The 18727-nt window shown below is 36.0% G+C and overlaps 3 protein-coding genes across 3 annotated transcripts; all 3 read left to right on the top strand.

Moving 5' to 3' along the window:
• The first annotated feature begins 523 nt into the window (after positions 1 to 523).
• Positions 524 to 1700, top strand: LOC140160484 (cytochrome P450 2U1-like). The gene is made up of 2 exons (XM_072183723.1): positions 524 to 887; positions 1108 to 1700. Exons 1-2 carry the CDS (start codon positions 524 to 526, stop codon positions 1698 to 1700), a joined length of 957 nt encoding a protein of 318 aa, XP_072039824.1.
• A 17-nt stretch (positions 1701 to 1717) lies between these two features.
• On the top strand, positions 1718 to 2796 carry LOC140160470 (cytochrome P450 2U1-like). Its single transcript, XM_072183709.1, has 2 exons — positions 1718 to 2072; positions 2621 to 2796. The coding sequence occupies exons 1-2, from the start codon at positions 1718 to 1720 to the stop codon at positions 2794 to 2796; spliced, it is 531 nt and encodes a 176-aa protein (XP_072039810.1).
• Positions 2797 to 9739: 6943 nt separating this feature from the next.
• LOC140160465 (cytochrome P450 2U1-like) lies at positions 9740 to 13542 on the top strand. The gene is made up of 3 exons (XM_072183701.1): positions 9740 to 10132; positions 11833 to 12823; positions 13367 to 13542. Exons 1-3 carry the CDS (start codon positions 9740 to 9742, stop codon positions 13540 to 13542), a joined length of 1560 nt encoding a protein of 519 aa, XP_072039802.1.
• Positions 13543 to 18727: the final 5185 nt, after the last annotated feature.

Genomic DNA, 18727 nt, shown 5'->3' with positions numbered 1-18727 from the left:
TAACACAGCAAGACTATAAAGCGCCCGTCGTAGATCGAATTGTGATATCGTCTCTCACTAAGTCACGGTAAATGGTCAATATTGAACGTCCAATAAATCTTAGGCGTGTAAAATCTGAGGCTTCTAAGATTTACATTGCCAATTATTGAATACGCTTAAGATGATTGGCTGTTTGATTTCTGGCTCTGTGATTCGTCGATTTAAGTCTACCGCAAAATTCTTGGACGTCCAAGATTGCATATTGGATGTCCAATATTGGACGTTAATCTAAGGCGTCTTTTGATGCTACTGGCCATCCATAAATAACAGATAGGTGAATTCGAGTTGCCATTGCGTTGGTACTTGTGAACTTTAACGTCTATTATATGAGATACGTGCCGAGTGTGCTGTGCTGGGCCTATTTTGTTGACATAATGCAACATTACAATAATTTAGACTATGACCTGTTCACGAGTGCACTAAATCGAACATACGCCTTGCCAGTAACTTAACTCCGAAGATTGGTTATTTCATGACGAATACAATGAATCAATTCTCAAAGATTCTTACCGAGGACTCGACAACGGTTCTCCTCGCTTTAGTAGCTTTTACGTTATTATTCCTCACCATCAGAAGCAATCGGAAACCGTCCAAGAAGGTTCCTCCGGGACCCCGTTTCAGTTGGCCAATATTAGGAAACCTACCCAGTTTAGACCCAAAAGCTCCGTTCAAAACATTTAATAAGTTGGCGGTCAAATACGGATCGGTTTACCGACTTCAATTTGGATCTTTTCCTGTGGTTGTTCTCAACGATTATGAGTCAGTGCGTCAGGCGTTTCTTATACAAGCCGAAGAATTTGACGACAGACCTAGACTTCTTGTTTTAGAAATGTTGATGCCTGATAGAGGTAGGTGCTGCATGTGGGTTTTCTTGATTTCTGTCATTTTCTAATAGTAAAAAATTTAGCCTGGCAATTGGAAAATGTCGTTGTAGTTTTTGACCTTACCATTGCCATGGCGTAGTGTTAAGGTTAAAACGTCCGGAAGAAGGGTTTTTTAAAATAATAATAATAATGTATGTTTATTAATTCAGATATTCAGTTGATTCCTACCTTTTTTTAAATTCAGGTTTGATACGCGCACACAGTAATCTGGCACAACGAGTACGACGGCGATTCTCCTTATCTGCGTTCCGTGATCTTGGCATGGGAAAGTCTAGGCTGGAAGAACAAATCGCTGATGAAATCCAACGTTTATGTGATGTTATATCTGCACATGAGGGAAAAGAGTTTTCACCATTTCGCCTTCTGGATATGGTTGCTTGCAATGTCGTGTGCTGCATTGTTTTCGGACACGGTTTTGATTATGACGATCCAAAACTAATGCGCATTCTCAATTTTCTGGAGCAAATCTTCATAGAAGCTTCATTTACTGGTCTTGCAAACTTTGTCCCCTGGATGCGATACTTGCCATTCTCGGGATTTCAAAAGGTCAAGCGATTCATTTTGCAGACGATGATGTTTCATAAAGAAATGATCAAAATAGCTCGTGATAATTACACACGTGGAGATCCCCGTACTTTTATCGATATGTACTTTGATAATCAGGAGAAAATCCATCAAGAAAATCCTGATATTGCTGAATGGTTTGACGAAGATGATCTGATATCGTGTATCGGTGATCTTTTGCTGCCGGAACAGAGACGTCGTCCACAACACTAAAATGGGGTTTGCTCTACATGGTACTACAACCTGACATCCAAGAAAAGATCCATGCCGAATTGGATTCGGAAGTTGGGCGTAACAGAATGCCTACTTTAAAAGACAGACCTCGACTGATGTATACTGAAGCAACACTACTTGAAATACAACGTATAGGGAGCATATCCCCTCTTGGAGTGCCAAGAGCAGCCACCATTGATACAAAGCTGTATGGCTATGATATAGAACAAGGAACGATGGTTTTGCCGAATCTGTGGGCCATTCACCACGACGAAGGAATCTGGAAGGAAGCGGAGTCTTTCAAACCAGACAGGTTTTTGGATTCTAGTGGAAAATTGAATCGTAGGGAAGGGTTGATACCTTTTGCGATTGGTATGTATGAATACATTATTCAATATAAATTTATATGACGAGAGTTATAACACCTGTTGGAGATCAGAGTCAGTACCTCCAAACGAGGACCTACATATGGATACACACATGACAAACAAGGACATACCTCCGACTGTGGACGTCCTCGATCTGCTGGATATATACCGGACCACGTTTGGATGGTAAGTGGTCTGGTGTGTGTGTTTGTGTTTGTGGGGGTGGGTGGGGGTGTGACGTCCACGGTGTGTCGATTAAGAACGGGTGTACGAGTCCTCGGTTAGATAGTATGAAATCATCTGCAGAATGAGGTCCTCGTTTGGAGGTATTTACAAGTAGGGATACATTGTACGTGCGTGTAATACACACGTACAACTCTGCGCTCCATGGCTTTCATTCGACGCAATAACTATAGTCAAAGAATGGCTCTTTAGAAGGGATCCTTTCTTTCATGTACCATCTTTAAAGGTATAGGAAATTATTCTTTTGATATTCTCATTATTGATGTTCCCATAATATTAATATTGTTATAATTCTTTCTTTGTTTTCAGGAAAACGTAAGTGTTTGGGTGAGCAGTTGGCTTTGATGGAACTCTTTCTCATCTTTACACATCTTCTTCACAAATTCTCATTTCGTCTACCAGAAGGAGCTAAACCAAACCTGGAACCAGTAATGGGCGCGACTCTTACTCCTCAAGAATATAAAGTAATGGCAGTGCCACGATAAGGCTACCATAGCTGCTTGGAGCCTACCAACTATCTCCTTTGATAGCATTTTCCAGCTATTTTATGTAGAAAATATACCAGCTATCTTCTGTAAACAGAGCATACAGCTATCTTTTGTATAAAGCATACCAGATACCCGGAGGGGGTTCTCCCTGGTTGAAGGTATACGGGGATGTGCCACGGTTTTGGGGTACCTTTTCAGCAATTTTGGTATATCAATGGGTGGGTTTTCAGTGGAGACCAATGCGCCCAATTGGGCGCATTTGGGCAAAAGTGCCCCTAAAAGCGCCCAATTAGGGCAAATTTTGGTGCTTTTTGGGTGTTTATTTTGTGGAAAATTGGTATACTGATGGGTGGCAAAATCAGCAAAAAGTAGGTATAGAGAAAGTCAGCATCCGAAAGTCTGCGTGGCACATCCCCGTAAATTTTTTTTCGAAGACCCCCCCCCCCCCCGGGACCAGATATCTAGTGTAGATAGCATATACCAGCTATCTTCTGTAGATAGCATATTAAGGCGGTACGAAGGATCACTCTAAATGGCAAATTTTAGACATAGTTGTGTATTGTATCTAATTTCAAAGGATAATGATAAGTAAAAGGATACATTTTCAGACAGGAAATGATACAAGGAATCCACTAGCACGGCAGATTTATGATAAAATGAGTAGTTTTTGAGAAAAGCGTAAAATTTGATTTTCCATGCTAATCTTTTTTCACCCAAATTTTTTGTCCATATTTTCGCCCATAGAAAATGTCATGGTAAATGGTCAATCGTGGACGTCCAAGAAATCGTAGACGTCTTAACTCTTAAACGTCTTTGGTAGTTCACAGCATCTTGCGAATGGTAGTGAGCTTTGGCAAAAAATGCATTGATCATTTCATAGCGAGTGTGTAGAAGAATTCAAATATCACAGATATACTTTTGTAGGTAAAAAAAAGGAAGGTTTTATTTCAAACTCTAATGGTGACCCGCAGGTCAAATTGCTAGAATTGTACATTAAACACACCTAAACAGACACAATGCAATTTGCAGGCAGCAGCTTAATCAGCGCCAATATTGCAACATTGAAACAAACAACTATACAAACATCCAATCCAACCCAACCACATCCCCAGTAGGCAATGAGGATAAAGTGCCTTGCCCAAGGACACAACACGTTGGCACGAGCGGGGCTCGAACTCACAACTTATGCATTATGAGTCGGGCATTATGAGTCGTGGTTCTTGAGTTATGTTGTCTAGAGTGCTAAAACAACAACACTTTTGTAAAACGTACATAACTCATTAACAACAATAAATCAAGCAAGTTTTCAAAGTATATGATTTGTAGAATGAACTTTTGCAAAACATCAGTGTTGTTTTTCAATAATGCTATTGATTTAGATAATGAAATCGATTGTTTGGCTACTTCGACCCAACAATAGAAGATGTTTGGCTGGTTAGGCGTATAAACTTAGGCGTCTTTCGATGGTATCGGCTATCAATACACGCGCGCGAATATACCCACAAATATTACATAAACATACAAATATCCACACCCCCAGTGCACACGCAACCACCCCGGACAACCACCCACCCGCCTCCGACATACCCTATAAGAAACTTTAGCTTTGATATTATAAATATTATTATTTATTATTATTATTATTATTAACTCGAAAAAATGACTCAATAATGTTATTTTACTTCTTCGTGAAATACCCTTGCATATTCATTCTTGGAATATCTCTGGTTTTACACACGATAATTATCAACATCTACTGAAAGAAACTCAGCATAAATATGATGATCAATAAAAGTAATTTGAAAATATCTCAAGTTTCACAAAATGGGATAATTTTCAGGTAAAAATAGGACAGATTATTACACTCTTTGTGGGAATGAGCAGCTGACGCAAAAGTTCATGAATGTCCAAATATTCACTCTCTTGAGTCGATGCTTTACACTTTATGCTATTTTAGGGGAACTGAAATCCTATTAGGCACAATTTGTATGATTAAGTAAGATCAATTAATGTCCCACATGCTATATATATGTGATGTGTTTTACAAAATATACTTAGCTAGTTAAGGGATCTAAAATGAGCGTTTATTGCGTTTCGACAGTATTTTTTGTGTGACATGAGAGCACCTCGGACCTATCGAATTGCATTCTGAATACGAAGCATGTCTTTCTGGTATCAAATAATTTTCATTTTTTGAAAATCACAATATAATACAAATTTTATGACAAATTATAAAAATGTAATATTTTTCAAATTTTTGATATATAACAGTCCTCGAAGTAAATTATATAAATCTAATGATATATTCTTAAAGTGTATGTAGCAGGGAGGAAAAGCCGACGGTCAGTTGAAAATTTTGACCTTTCATATTGAAGATATGGATTTTTTTCCCAAAAAGACCTAATTTTTTTTTGGTGTTTTGGGAAAAAAAATCCATATCTTCAATACGAAAGGTCAAAATTTCAATTGATCGTCGGCTTTTCATCCCACCTACATACACTTTAAGTATAAATCATCAGATTTATAAAGTTTACTTCAAGTACTGTTAAATATCAAAAATATCAATTTTAATGATTTGCCATAAAATGTGTATTAAATTGCGAATTTCAAAAATCAAAATTATTTGATATCAGAATGACATTCTTCGTATTCAGAATGCAATTCGATATGTCTGATGTGCTCTGATGTCCCAGAATATATACTGTCCAAACGTTCATACCCCAGCCCTTAATAATGTTTATTATTTCCTCACAATATCCAAGCAATTTTAAAAACCAATACCCAAGACTCGATATGTCGGGCTTTATGTTACAAATTTTCTTCAAAAATTCGAAAATTCAGAAATGTACTTTTGCATGACCATATTTGGAATCAGCATGAAAAATGCATTAAAATGAGTACAAACAAGCACAGTATTGGTTCAGTGGTTCTTGAGATAGCTCTTGATATTTTGAGAAAATATTTTCAAAAATTGAAATTTTTATGTTGAAGCCTATCTGTCTAGCATGCAGAGCATTAAAAGAGGAAAGATACATCTCCAGAGAGGCAACTATTATACTATTCTCATCGATTAGACATAATGTAGGGCATATGTATTGGGAACAAAATCCTCCAAATAGGTATATATAAAATCATATTTGTCGATACAAAATGCATTACACAGTTTACAACCTAAAGCTGGTAAAATCCAGCTTTGATTTTCTCTCGCTCTGTTGGGAGTATTTTACTTTTACCCCTCTGTAGCTCTCTGTTGTCTGAGTGAAGGGCTAACTGAAAATAAGTTGTAAAGAAATGTAAGAATGTTACATTTTAATGATATTTGTAATCAGCGTGGCGAATACAGCCAAATGGGAACTAGAGCTAACAAGCCTAGTATTTTTTTCAGTGATTATCTAGAGACTGTGAATTTGTTTTTACGTTAAAATTATAATGTCTGGTAAAGTTTTATAATGTACGCCACGTGTAGGAGCTAATGCCGGTCAATATTAGAGTCCCGATCGATGGAATAACAGCTGAAATCACGGTGGAAATTACGAGATGGGGATATCCACGTGTTTTAACCAAAAGTATACGTGTAAATAATAGATACGAACACGTCTGAATTCATTTGAACTTTGTTTAAGGGGTGGGGTATGAACGTTTGGACAGTATTTATTGTGGGACATTAGAGCACATCAGACATATCGAATCGCATTCTGAATACAAAGAATATCCTTCTGATATCAAATAATTTTGATTTTATGAAATTCGCAATGTAATACACATTTTATGGCAAATGATTAAAAATTGATATTTTTGATATTGAACAGTAATCGAAGTAAACTTTATAAATATGATGATTTATATTTAAAGTGTATGTAGGTGGGATGAGAAAGCCGACGATCAATTGAGAATTTTGACCTTTCGTATTGAAGATATGGATTTTTCCCCAAAACACCACAAAATTTTAGGTCTTTTTGGGAAAAAAATCCATATCTTCAATATGAAAGGTCAAAATTTTCAATTGATACGGTCGGCTTTTCCTCCCAGTTACATACACTTTAAAAATATATCATTAGATTTATAAAATTTACTTCGAGGACTGTTATATTTTTTTGCCCAAAACACCACAAAAGATTAGGTCTTTTATGGTCTTTCATATTGAAGATATGGATTTTTTTCCCCAAAACACCACAAAAAATTAGGTCTTTTATGGCAAATGATTAAAAATTGATATTTTTGATATTTAACAGTACTCGAAGTAAACTTTATACATCTGATGATTTATAATTAAAGTGTATGTAGGTGGGATGAAAAGCCGACGATCAATTGAAAATTTTGACCTTTCGTATTGAAGATATGGATTTTTTCCCCAAAACACCACAAAATTTTAGGTCTTTTTGGGAAAAAAATCCATATCTTCAATATGAAAGGTCAAAATTTTCAATTGATCGTCGGCTTTTCCTCCCAGTTACATACACTTTAAAAATATATCATTAGATTTATAAAATTTACTTCGAGGACTGTTATATATCAAAAATGTGTAAAATATCAAATTTTAATAATTTGTCATAAAATTTGTATTATATCGTAAATTTCAAAAAATGAAAATTATTTGATATCAGAAAGACATTCTTCGTATTCAGAATGCAATTCGATATGTCCCACAAAAAATACTGTCGACACGCTCAAAACGCTCAAAATGCTCAAAACGCTCATTCCAGCTCCCTTAATCATCAGTTAAATTAGCATATTAGATATTTAACAATTAAGGAAGTTGTTTACAGCACATTACACACGATTTCATATTTGCCTCTAATTATTGTTAGCTAAAAGCTTCATTTTTGTATAGATTGAAAAATATTGTATTTAGTGCATGTAGGAAAAGTAGAATCGGTCAGTAATAAAGAATTACAAACGTAAACAACAACAACAACAACAACAATATCTACTACAACAACAACCAAACTAGTAAAGTGCAAATCGTTATATGTACCCTATAAACTCCTTTATGAGAAAAGAATCCGTTATTCTAATGTTTGATAAAGATATGGTATAAATTGGCAAAGTTTGTGAGGCCTTTTAAAAACTGCAAAAGCGTCTCCTTTCTCTACTATCTTTAATCAAATGTACAGTTCTGAATATGGATAGATTGAACCAAATACCGTATGGTTAATGTAACATACGTTACCTGCAGAATTAAAACAAAAAAGTGACCACAAACTGTTGAGCAAATGTACTTGACCAACTTTGTTAATATTATTTCGTTAACACATTTCCAACATGTCTTGTTAGGCATTTTGAAGTTAAAATGTAACCAACGTGACCGAAACATACGTTACCATTAATTTTAACACCCTATTAAAATTGACTAAAACCTCGCCCTATTACCCGTGTATTGTTTTCTTATAACGCCACCATGCATTATAAGTACTTATAAAGAAGTATCCTGGTTGTAAAGTAAGTTTCATCTAAATTTTCAATTCTTTTTCAACTCTTTTTTGAGGAAAACAATTCCCCTTTAACAAATATTTCTTTTAAACTAAAAGGCGACATTGCATTGTTTAATGCCACAGCAACTAGTTTATGCGGGAAAAGCAATGGACCAAGTCACTTGTGATCAAGCCATCAGCCCCGATGGTGAAAGCTAAAGTAGTGAGTACCTTTTTAATGGATTTAACAAGCAAAAATGCTTGAATTAATTAGTTTATACATTGTCAAAAAAAGAGCTTATAGTACTCCTTTCAATCTAATGGTAGCGTTTGTTTCATGACTTACTTTATTTGAAGTTTGTTTGAATTTTACATATTAAATAAAAGCATCAAGAATTGACAAACGAGTGATTTTGAAAATGTGACACATATCTTACAATATGACAGCAAGAATTGCCTTATATTTAATTATTGTTTTACTGTTTTTAAAAAGTAACATGCACATGGAAAGGTTTCTATACAAAAACGATTCTCTTATAAAACATCATGTGCACAGTTTCCACCTCGATACACCTGAGCACACATTTCGTCCCAAGAGCTTCCAAGCATAGAACAACAACAAGCAGTGAATGTCTCCACCACAGTCTTTGATTACACTACACGGTTGAGTGCATAGCAATGTAGGAGCTGTGAAGCTTCTAACTAAAAATGGGCCTCTTTGATTGGTTTTTGTCGAAACCTCAAATGTTCCCTTCATCCAATCAGAATTGTTTTAATCAAACGAAAGCTAACACTTCCCCTTAAAAACTCTTTTAGTCACTGGGTCAACAGATAACACAATTCAATGTTATATAGCAAGGCGAATATGGAAAATCTGTTGAAAACTACCTATCCAAGCACATTTTTTGACCAAAAAGTAGGTTTGAAAAGTCAATACCTCAAATTTTATGTCATTAAATGAAAAAGCACACTTATATTGTCCATATACTAGAGTCACTAGAATGAGCAATGGTCAATTCTCTTTAAATTGCAAATCTTGTGCAAAAAGTTCCTATTTTCCCCTGTATTGTCATAAGGTTGTAAATTCAATGAACTATGACTTTTAAAAACGAGCGCTTACAAATTGATTTGTTTAATAATCCTTAGTAACGTAAGTTACACAAAGAAAACACATGGGCATTATTGAAATTGATGTAAAAATAAAAGTTAACAAGATTTGATCTACATATTTTCCAGAATGAAACTTAAAAGGACTGTCTTTGATTTATGAATAAAAAGAAGTAGTTAAGAGATACTTTATTTTTGCCGATTTCTCAGTTCAAATTATATGTGCTGCCGATTGAACGATTTTGACCCCTTTGCACTGTGAACTTCGATTAGATGTCTACGAGACATACTGACTGTGCTGGCCCTGCCTTGTTGGCAAAATACAACATTACGTTTGGACTATGACCTGTTCACGAGTGCACTAAATCGAACATATACGCCGTGTCAGTAACGCAGAAGATTGGATATTTCACTTAACAAATATGACGAATGCAATGAGTCAATTCTCAAAGATTCTTACCGAGGACTCGACAACGGTTCTCCTCGCTCTAGTAGCTTTTACGTTACTATTCCTCACCATCGAAAGTAATCGGAAACCGTCCAAGAAATTTCCTCCGGGACCCCGTTTCAGTTGGCCCATATTAGGGAACCTACCCAGTTTAGACCCAAAAGCTCCGTTTAAAACATTTAATAAGTTGGCGGTCAAATACGGACCGGTTTACAGACTTCAATTTGGATCTTTTCCTGTGGTTGTTCTCAACGATTATGAGTCAGTGCGTCAGGCGTTTCTAATACAAGCCGAAGAATTTGACGACAGACCTAGACTTCTTCTCTTTGAAATAGTGAACCCTGATAGAGGTAGGTGCTGCATGTGGGTATTCTTGATTTCTGACATATTCTGGTAGTACAGAACTTAGCCTATCTGCCAATGGCAATGCCGTTGTAATTCCGTACTTTACTATTTCTATGTTCCCAGCAAACACAAAACGTTTTCGACATAATTCGCAAAAGGTTATAAAAGGTTGTCAGAAAACGTTTAAATGTCGGGTTATATAAAGGGTATATTTGCCCAAAATATTTTCAATAACGTTTTAAAAACGTTTTCATGACCTTTATATAACCCGACATTTAAATGTTATTAAAAGGTTTTGAAAAAAACATTTTAAGAACATTTCTGTGTTTGCTGGTTTCAAATATTTTAACATAATGTTATTTAAGTATTGACACAATATTTGGCAAAAATGGTTGCAAAAATACTTTACAATAACATTTTTTGAAAACATTTAAAAATATTGCTGTAGTGTGTTTTCATACAAAACGTTTTACAACGTTATCATGACTTTTATATAACCCGACATTTTAATGTTATTAAAACGTTTTTACCTAAATATAACTTATTTAAAACGTTTTTAAAACGTTTTTGTGTTTGCTGGGTTGTTGTTTTAAGGTGGCGAACCAGGGTGGAAGCCATCTTTGAAAGAAAAAACATTTTTGTCTCACCTGAACTTATTCAGAATGAGACCATGACGTCACCATGGTCATTATTTATGTCTATGTATGTGCGTGCACCGTAAATTTACGTATATGACGTATGAGGTAATTAAGTTTTGCAAAGTAGATGCCATTAAAACATATGAAATGTAGAGGGTGTTCAATACGACGTCTCTCATATATTTAAAGTACTCTTCTGAAATTCTAGAAAATATAGTTTTGTAACATGTCCTAAATATTGAGCTAATTTAGGTGTTTGGAAATATTCGCACTTTGGTGTTTTAGGAAGGATATGTAAACGACAGATAACACCAAAAATTATGAAGAAATTATTTCCAAACCGTGTTAAGTCTACAACCATTATGTTTCTCATTTTCAAGAATGCTGGTTAACAATATGCACACTATGTCTCATTTCGTAAACAAAGCGCCCAAACAGTATTGTTACCTTGCGTTTGCTTTATAATCGGTTACCCAACTGAAACTATAATACCAGCTCATTGCAAAACCGCACAGGTAAAACAGAAACATGTGTAGTGTGGATTTAACCAGAGAAGATCTGATGTAACATAGTTGAGCTGTTTTCAATGAGTGTTATCTTGGTTTAATTTGCTTTTAATGGGGCTTAAGTCCTGCAAAGGTCGTGGTGAATTCTACTGTAGACATGACTGCATCATGGCTATCTTAGAACTGTCCTCCAACGTGGGTGCCATTTCAATTGTTATACCATTCCAGTTGGTTTATTGCATACACTAGTAGCAATGATCATTGGGTAGGTGACTTAACGTGACTTGAAAGATATTGGGGTCAGGGGTCAAATGATGTCAATATGTATAAATACTGAATATCAATCATTACCAAGGTTGAAAATACCGCTTATGGGTAGGGCGAAGTGGGATGTCAAGGAAAATGTAGTCAAAAGATATCCAGGGGTCATAAACACAATATTTATGAAATTTTTGTAAATGGATTTGATAACCAGATCGAGGTCATCTGATGACCTATATACATTATTTAATACAACGTCCGGAAGAAAGGGTTTTTTTCAAATAAATTAATGTATGTTCATAAATTCAAACATTCAGTTCGATTCTTACCTTTTTGATTCAGGTTTGATACGCGCACATAGTAATCTGGCACAACGAGTACGACGGCGATTCTCCTTATCTGCGTTCCGTGATCTTGGCATGGGAAAGTCTAGACTGGAAGAACAAATCACTGATGAAATCAAACGTTTATGCGATGTTATATCTACACATGAGGGAAAAGAGTTTTCACCATTTCGCCTTCTGGATATGGTTACTTGCAATGTCGTGTGCTGTCTTGTTTTTGGACATGGCTTTGATTATGACGATCCAAATCTAATGCGCATTCTCAACTTTCTGGAGCAAATCTTCATAGAAGCCTCATTTACGGGTCTTACAAACTTTGTCCCCTGGATGCGATACTTGCCGTTTTCGGGATTTCAAAAGGCCAAGCGAATCATTTTGCACACGACCGCGTTTAATGAAGAAATGATCAAAAGAGCTCGTGGTAATTACACACGTGGAGATCCGCGTACTTTTATCGATATGTACTTAGATAATCAGGAGAAAATCCATGAAGAAAATCCTGATATTGCTGAATGGTTTGACGAAGATGATCTGAATTCGAGTATTGGTGATCTTTACGCTGCTGGAACGGAAACGTCATCGACAGCACTAAAATGGGGTTTGCTCTACATGGTACTACAACCTGACATCCAAGAAAAGATCCATGCCGAATTGGATTCGAAAGTCGGGCGTAACAGAATGCCTACTTTGAAAGACAGACCTCGACTGCTGTATACTGAAGCAACACTGCTTGAAATACAACGCATAGGGAGCATATTCCCTCTTGGAGTGCCAAGGGCAGCCACCATTGATACAAAGCTGTATGGCTATGATATAGAGCAAGGAACGATGGTTTTGCCGAATCTGTGGGCCATTCACCACGACGAAAGAATCTGGAAGGAAGCGGAGTCTTTCAAACCAGACAGGTTTTTGGATTCTGGTGGAAAATTGAATCGCAGGGAAAGGTTGATACCTTTTTCGATTGGTATGTATGAATACATTATTCAATATAGATTTACATGATGAGAGTTAGAACACCTGGTGGAGATCAGAGTCAGGAGAGCCACTTAGAACCCTCCTGTCTTTGTAAATACCTCCAAACGAGGACCTATGGATACACACATAACAAACGAGGACATACCTACAACTGTGAACGTCCTCGATCTGCTGGATATATACCGGGCCACGGTTGAATAGTAAGTGGTCTGGTGTGTGTATTAGTGTGTGTGTGTGAGGTCCACGGTGTGTCGATTAAGAACGGGTATGAGTCCTCGGTTAGATAGTATTAAATCATATGCAGAACGATGTCCGTGTAATACACACGTACAACTCTGCGCTCCACGGCTTTCATTCGACGCAATAACTATAGTCAAAGAATGGCTCTTTAGAAGGGATCCTTACTTTCAGGTACCATCTTCAAAGATATAGGAAATTGTTAATGTGTATAAATTCAGTATGTTTTTTTGATATTCTCAGTATTGATGTTCCCATAATATTAATTTTGTTATAATTCTTTCTTTGTTTTCAGGAAAACGTAAGTGTTTGGGTGAGCAGTTGGCTTTGATGGAACTCTTTCTCATCTTTACACATCTTCTTCACAAATTCTCATTTCGTCTACCAGAAGGAGCTAAACCAAACCTGGAACCAGTAATGGGCGCGAATCTTAATCCTCAAGAATATAAAGTAATGGCAGTGCCACGATGAGGCTACCATAGCTGCTTGGACCCTACCAGCTATCTTATTTGATAGCATTTCCAGCTATTTTATGTAGAGAATAATACCAGCTATCTTCTGTAAACAGAGCATACACCTATCTTTAGTATATTAAAAGCATACCAAATATCTAGTGTAGATAGCATACCAGCTATCTTCTGTAGATAGCATATTAAGGCGGTACGAAGGATCACTCTAAATGGCAAATTTTAGACATAGTTGTGTATTGTATCTAATTTCAAAGGATAATGATAAGTAAAAGGACACATTTTTTAGAAAGGAAATGATACAAAGAATCCAACAAACACGGCAGATTTATAATAAAATGAGTAGTTTTTGAGAAAAGCGCCCAATTCGATTTTCAATGCCATATTTTTTTCGTTCACCAATTATATATATAGGCTACGTTTTGATAGAATATGTAGATACCGTCCATCACTAAGTCATGGTAAATGGTCAATCTTTGACGTCCAAGAAATCTTAGACGTCTAAATCTCATTGGTCAATTGCTTAAGATGATTGGCTGATCGTGATTTCTAGCTCCGTCAACTTAAGTCTATCGCGAAATGATGACATCCAAGACTGCATCTTAAACGTTACGCATTTTTATGTCGAAGGTTAGGCGTATACACTTAGTCGTCTTTGATGCTATCGGCTTTTCATACACGCGCGCCAATACACCCGCAAATATTACGTAGGCCTAAACATACAAATGGGCACACCCCCAGTATACACGAACCTACGCACCTCCTCCGACATACCCTAAGAAACTCTAGCTTTGATATTATAAATATTACTGAACTCGAAGCAAATGACTCGATAATGTTATTTTACCGCTTCGTGAAATACCCTTGCATATTCATTCTTGAGATTTCCCGGTTTTACACACTACAATTATTAACGTCCATTGTAAGAAACTCGGCATAAATATGATGATCCATAAAAGTAATTTGGAAATGTCTCAAGTTTCACAAAATGGGGTAATTTTCAGGTAGAAATAGAACAGATTGTTACACTCTTTGTGGGAATGAGCAGGTGACGCAAAAGTTCATGTATGTCAAAATATTCACTCTCTTGAGTCGATGCTTTACACTTCATGCTATTTTAGGGGACCTGAAATCACATTAGGCACAATTTGTATGATAAGTAAAGATCAATTAATGTCCCACATGCTGTAATTATGTGATGTGGTTTACAAAAATATACGTAGATAGCTAATGATTTTTATTATTTCCTCACAATATCCGAGCAACTTTAAAAACCAATGCGCAATACTCGGTATGTCGGGCTTTATGTTACAAATTTTCTTCAAAAATTTAAGAATTTCAGAATTGTCCTTTTGCATGACCATATTTGGAATCAGCATGAAAAATGCATTAAAATGAGTACAAACAAGCACAGTATTGGTTCAGTGGTTCTTGAGATAGCTCTTGATATTTTGAGAAAATATTTTCAAAAATTGAAATTTTTATGTTGAAGCCTATCTGTCTAGCAAGCAGAGCATTAAAAGAGGAAAGATACATCTCCAGAGAGGCAACTATTATACTATTCTCATCGATTAGACATAATGTAGGGCATATGTATTGGGAACAAAATCCTCCAAATAGGTCTATATAAAATCATATTTGTCGATACAAAATGCATTACACAGTTTACAACCTAAAGCTAGTAAAACCCAGCTTTGATTTTCTCTCGCTCTGTTGGGAGTATTTTACTTTTACCCTCTGTAGCTCTCTGTTGTCTGAGTGAAGGGCTAACTGAAAATAAGTTGTAAAGAAATGTCAGAATGTTATATTTTAATGATATTTGTAATCAGCGTGGCGAATACAGCCAAATGGGAACTAGAACTAACAAGCCTAGTATTTTTCAGTGATTCTCTAGAGACTGTGAATTTGTTTTTACGTTAAAATTATAATGTCTGGTAAAGTTTTATAATGTACGCCACGTGTAGGAGCTAATGCCGGTCAATATTAGAGTCCCGATCGATGGAATAACAGCTGAAATCACGGTGGAAATTACGAGATGGGGATATCCACGTGTTTTAAACAAAAGTATACGTGTAAATAATAGATACTAACACGTCTGAATTCATTTGAACTTTGTTTAATCATGAGTTAAATTAGCATATTAGACATTTAATAATAATGGAAGTTGTTTAAAGCACACTAAACACGATTTCATATTCGCCTCTAATTATTATTGTTAACTAAAACTGTAGACTGAAAAGTATTGTATTTAGTGCAGGTAGGAAAATAAGTGTCGGTCAGTAGTAAAGAATTTAAAACAACAACAACAGCAGCAACAACAACAACAACAACAACAACAAAACTAGTAAAGTGTAAATCGTTCCTATGAGAAAAGAATCCATTATTCCAATGTTTGATAAAGATATTGTATATATAAATTGGCAAAGTTTGCGAGACCTTTTTAAAACTGCAAAGGCGTCGTCTTTCTTTTACGATCTTTACTCAAATATTGATATAGATGTCTGAATATGGATAAATTGAACCAAATTCATGTTCAAACGTGCCTAAAAATGCTTTTAGGTTTTCTATAAATACACTGTATTTCAATATCGTAATGGCTTCCAAAAGATTATCGTCTCCAACATGATTTTTTCTCGAAGTGGACCAGAAAAAGTTCATTTTTTAAGTTAAAAGTTAAAAAAAAAAAAAAAAAAAAATAGGAATCAGTGCACACATGCTATATGCATGGGTGCTGTATAATATTATACCATGGATCAGTGCACTACATCACAGTATATGCTGTATTGCTGTATAATATTATACCAGCATCAGTGCATGCACACATGCTATGCATGGGTGCTGTATAATATTTGTGTTGGGGTTCGGACATAGAGTTAGAGTTTATCGACGACGACGATGTCGTCGTCTACCGACGCGCGCACGGCGGCGCGGAAGCGGAACGATGGGAGTTATACGCGTTTCGTGATTTTTGCTGGACGCGTCTCTGTCGTCTTGCTTTCGACGTTATTCTAGACGTACACTTTTGTCATTTCGCGACGTCGGGCGTCGACTTCAAAATTAGGTTAGGGTTTAGAATTAGGGACGGCTATACGTTAGAAGTACATATAGGATTTAGGGTTATTGCGATGGTTAGATTAGGGGTATGATTGTGGGTGTAATTTTAGGGCACCCCCCCCCCCCATTTATAAAACATTTTTCCATTTAGACAACATGGGATATTTTTAGCATGCAATAACAAGATCCATTGTGCAAAATCACAGGTCCATTGCAATGCAAACAGACAATGTAAACAGCTAGCCCTCATTTCATATTCATAACCTTGGATTAAGGGTGTAAATTACAAAAGGTGTTACATAACAAGCATCTATATGGCCATGCAGAATCATAGGTTATGTGTGTACTGTAGTACATTGTAGCATTGGGAAATTTGCCTACTGAATAGAATGCTAAAATGCACAAAAATTAAATGAACATCTGGGAAAAGTTAAATTATATTTTTTTAAATTAAATGCAGGCTTTTTGCTAATCAATGGTTCGTTGGATGTGTTCGCCATCTCACGATGCGTCGCAAATTACAAATAATTGACGCGTCATTTCAAACGGCATGCGTATTTAGCCGATAAAATTCGGTATGCATAAAATTTCATTTTAAAAGGCTTAATCTTGTATATGTTGTTGCTACCCTATGGCGATTACAGATATGGCAATGGCATGCATGCGCTCAGCTACATGCAGTTTCGGTCAAAGAAGAACGGCACTTGTTTACATTGAGAGCGTGCACAGTGTAAACACGGACGTGTGTTTCTGATCGGTGATTCAATCGTCTGACAATCATAACAACATACGCGGTAATCTGATTGGCCGATTAAGCGTCAAAATGTCGCTCATTAACAGGGCGCTTGCGTCAATCTGAGTAAGGGACTGCCGTTCTTCTCTGAAACTGAGTGTGGTTCAACATGCATGCACGTACATGTATGTCATGTATGTATGTGTACTGTGTAAGTAAGCTTAAACAAATTTTGTGTACTCACTTCATCAAAATTGAATTCACTATAAATCCATTATAACTTGACTTCGACGAAAACATGTAATTGAATCAGGCCTTATAGTTAAATATATAGACCTAGCCTTTCAAGCACATGACACTGTTCACTTTCAAGTTTCAACTCTTATTATTGATAAAACCGCCACTTCGCAATAGATAGGATGTCGCCATTCTTATTTGATTTGTTTTTCTTGTTGCACACCACTATACATGCAAAAATCCTCATTGAACGACATGTTCATATTGATGATTTTGTCAATGCTGATGGGAACTACAAATGAAATTTGGTATCAAAATAAAGCTATTCATAAGTGATAATGTTATTATATTATCTGTATACCATGCTAATCATCAACTTCTTTTAACCATCAACCTTACAACCCCCTCCCCACCCCACCCCCATTTTCTTCCCCATTAAATCAACCTGGTGTGGTTCTCAGAATAAAACACTGAGTTTGGAGTTTGATTAGAACCCGATTTGGTGGTGTGTAAAATCAAGATTGGTTCAAGTCTACTCACCACATACTCACAACAAGTATGCATTTCTCAATGGGCTAACTTTTTAGCCTGATTACAAGTCTGTCCTTTTTAAGCAACAATTTCTCATTCAATTAAAGCATCAAAATAAATTGCAAATTTTTTTTTTTTTTTTTTTTATGAAACAATATGGACTTTTCATAGTCCGTTTCGAAAAAAAATCCTCTTCTCCATTATCAAATAATTTGTATATTCATTTGTGGCGCGCCAATTTTAAGACGCGCTGAATTCGTTTTCTGCGACAATTCTAACATTAAAGTTGATGCAGCTTACATATAAAGCTCACATAATTTCATATTTTTGAGCAAATTATAGAGCAATATTTTTTATTCAAATTGTGGGTGTACATTACACTTATACGTAACAGGATTTCGTATGATGTCATGTACTAATCCGGTTTCCAAAAATCCCCGCATGAAATTACAACAATATAGATGCTTCAAAAAGGTAATGCAATGCTTAAATTCTTAAAGCACTTTTTCATCATAAAAGAGTTCCTGGATTTATACCAATGTATGCCTGTGGCGTCAATCCATGGGAGGCCGGGGGGGGGCACATGTTTTGGTAAAAGTAAAGTTTGAACTGTTCCTTACATAGAATTGAATGA

Source organism: Amphiura filiformis, chromosome 1, assembly GCF_039555335.1.
Source record: "Amphiura filiformis chromosome 1, Afil_fr2py, whole genome shotgun sequence".
NCBI classification, from domain to species: Eukaryota; Metazoa; Echinodermata; class Ophiuroidea; order Amphilepidida; family Amphiuridae; genus Amphiura; species Amphiura filiformis.
Note: the sequence above shows the minus strand (reverse complement) of the source record. Positions and strands in the feature narration are given on the sequence as shown.

What these genes read in the sequence shown, in the direction of transcription:
- LOC140160484 (XM_072183723.1), top strand. Translation starts at nt 524, where the DNA reads ATGAATCAATTCTCAAAGATTCTTACCGAGGACTCGACAACGGTTCTC. An exon ending in AATGTTGATGCCTGATAGAG is followed by an intron (nt 888 to 1,107) that starts GTAGGTGCTGCA and finishes TTTTAAATTCAG; the next exon opens with GTTTGATACGCGCACACAGT.
- LOC140160470 (XM_072183709.1), top strand. Translation starts at nt 1,718, where the DNA reads ATGGTACTACAACCTGACATCCAAGAAAAGATCCATGCCGAATTGGAT. An exon ending in GTTGATACCTTTTGCGATTG is followed by an intron (nt 2,073 to 2,620) that starts GTATGTATGAAT and finishes CTTTGTTTTCAG; the next exon opens with GAAAACGTAAGTGTTTGGGT.
- LOC140160465 (XM_072183701.1), top strand. Translation starts at nt 9,740, where the DNA reads ATGACGAATGCAATGAGTCAATTCTCAAAGATTCTTACCGAGGACTCG. An exon ending in GAGGTAGGTGCTGCATGTGG is followed by an intron (nt 10,133 to 11,832) that starts GTATTCTTGATT and finishes TCAAACATTCAG; the next exon opens with TTCGATTCTTACCTTTTTGA. An exon ending in GTTGATACCTTTTTCGATTG is followed by an intron (nt 12,824 to 13,366) that starts GTATGTATGAAT and finishes CTTTGTTTTCAG; the next exon opens with GAAAACGTAAGTGTTTGGGT.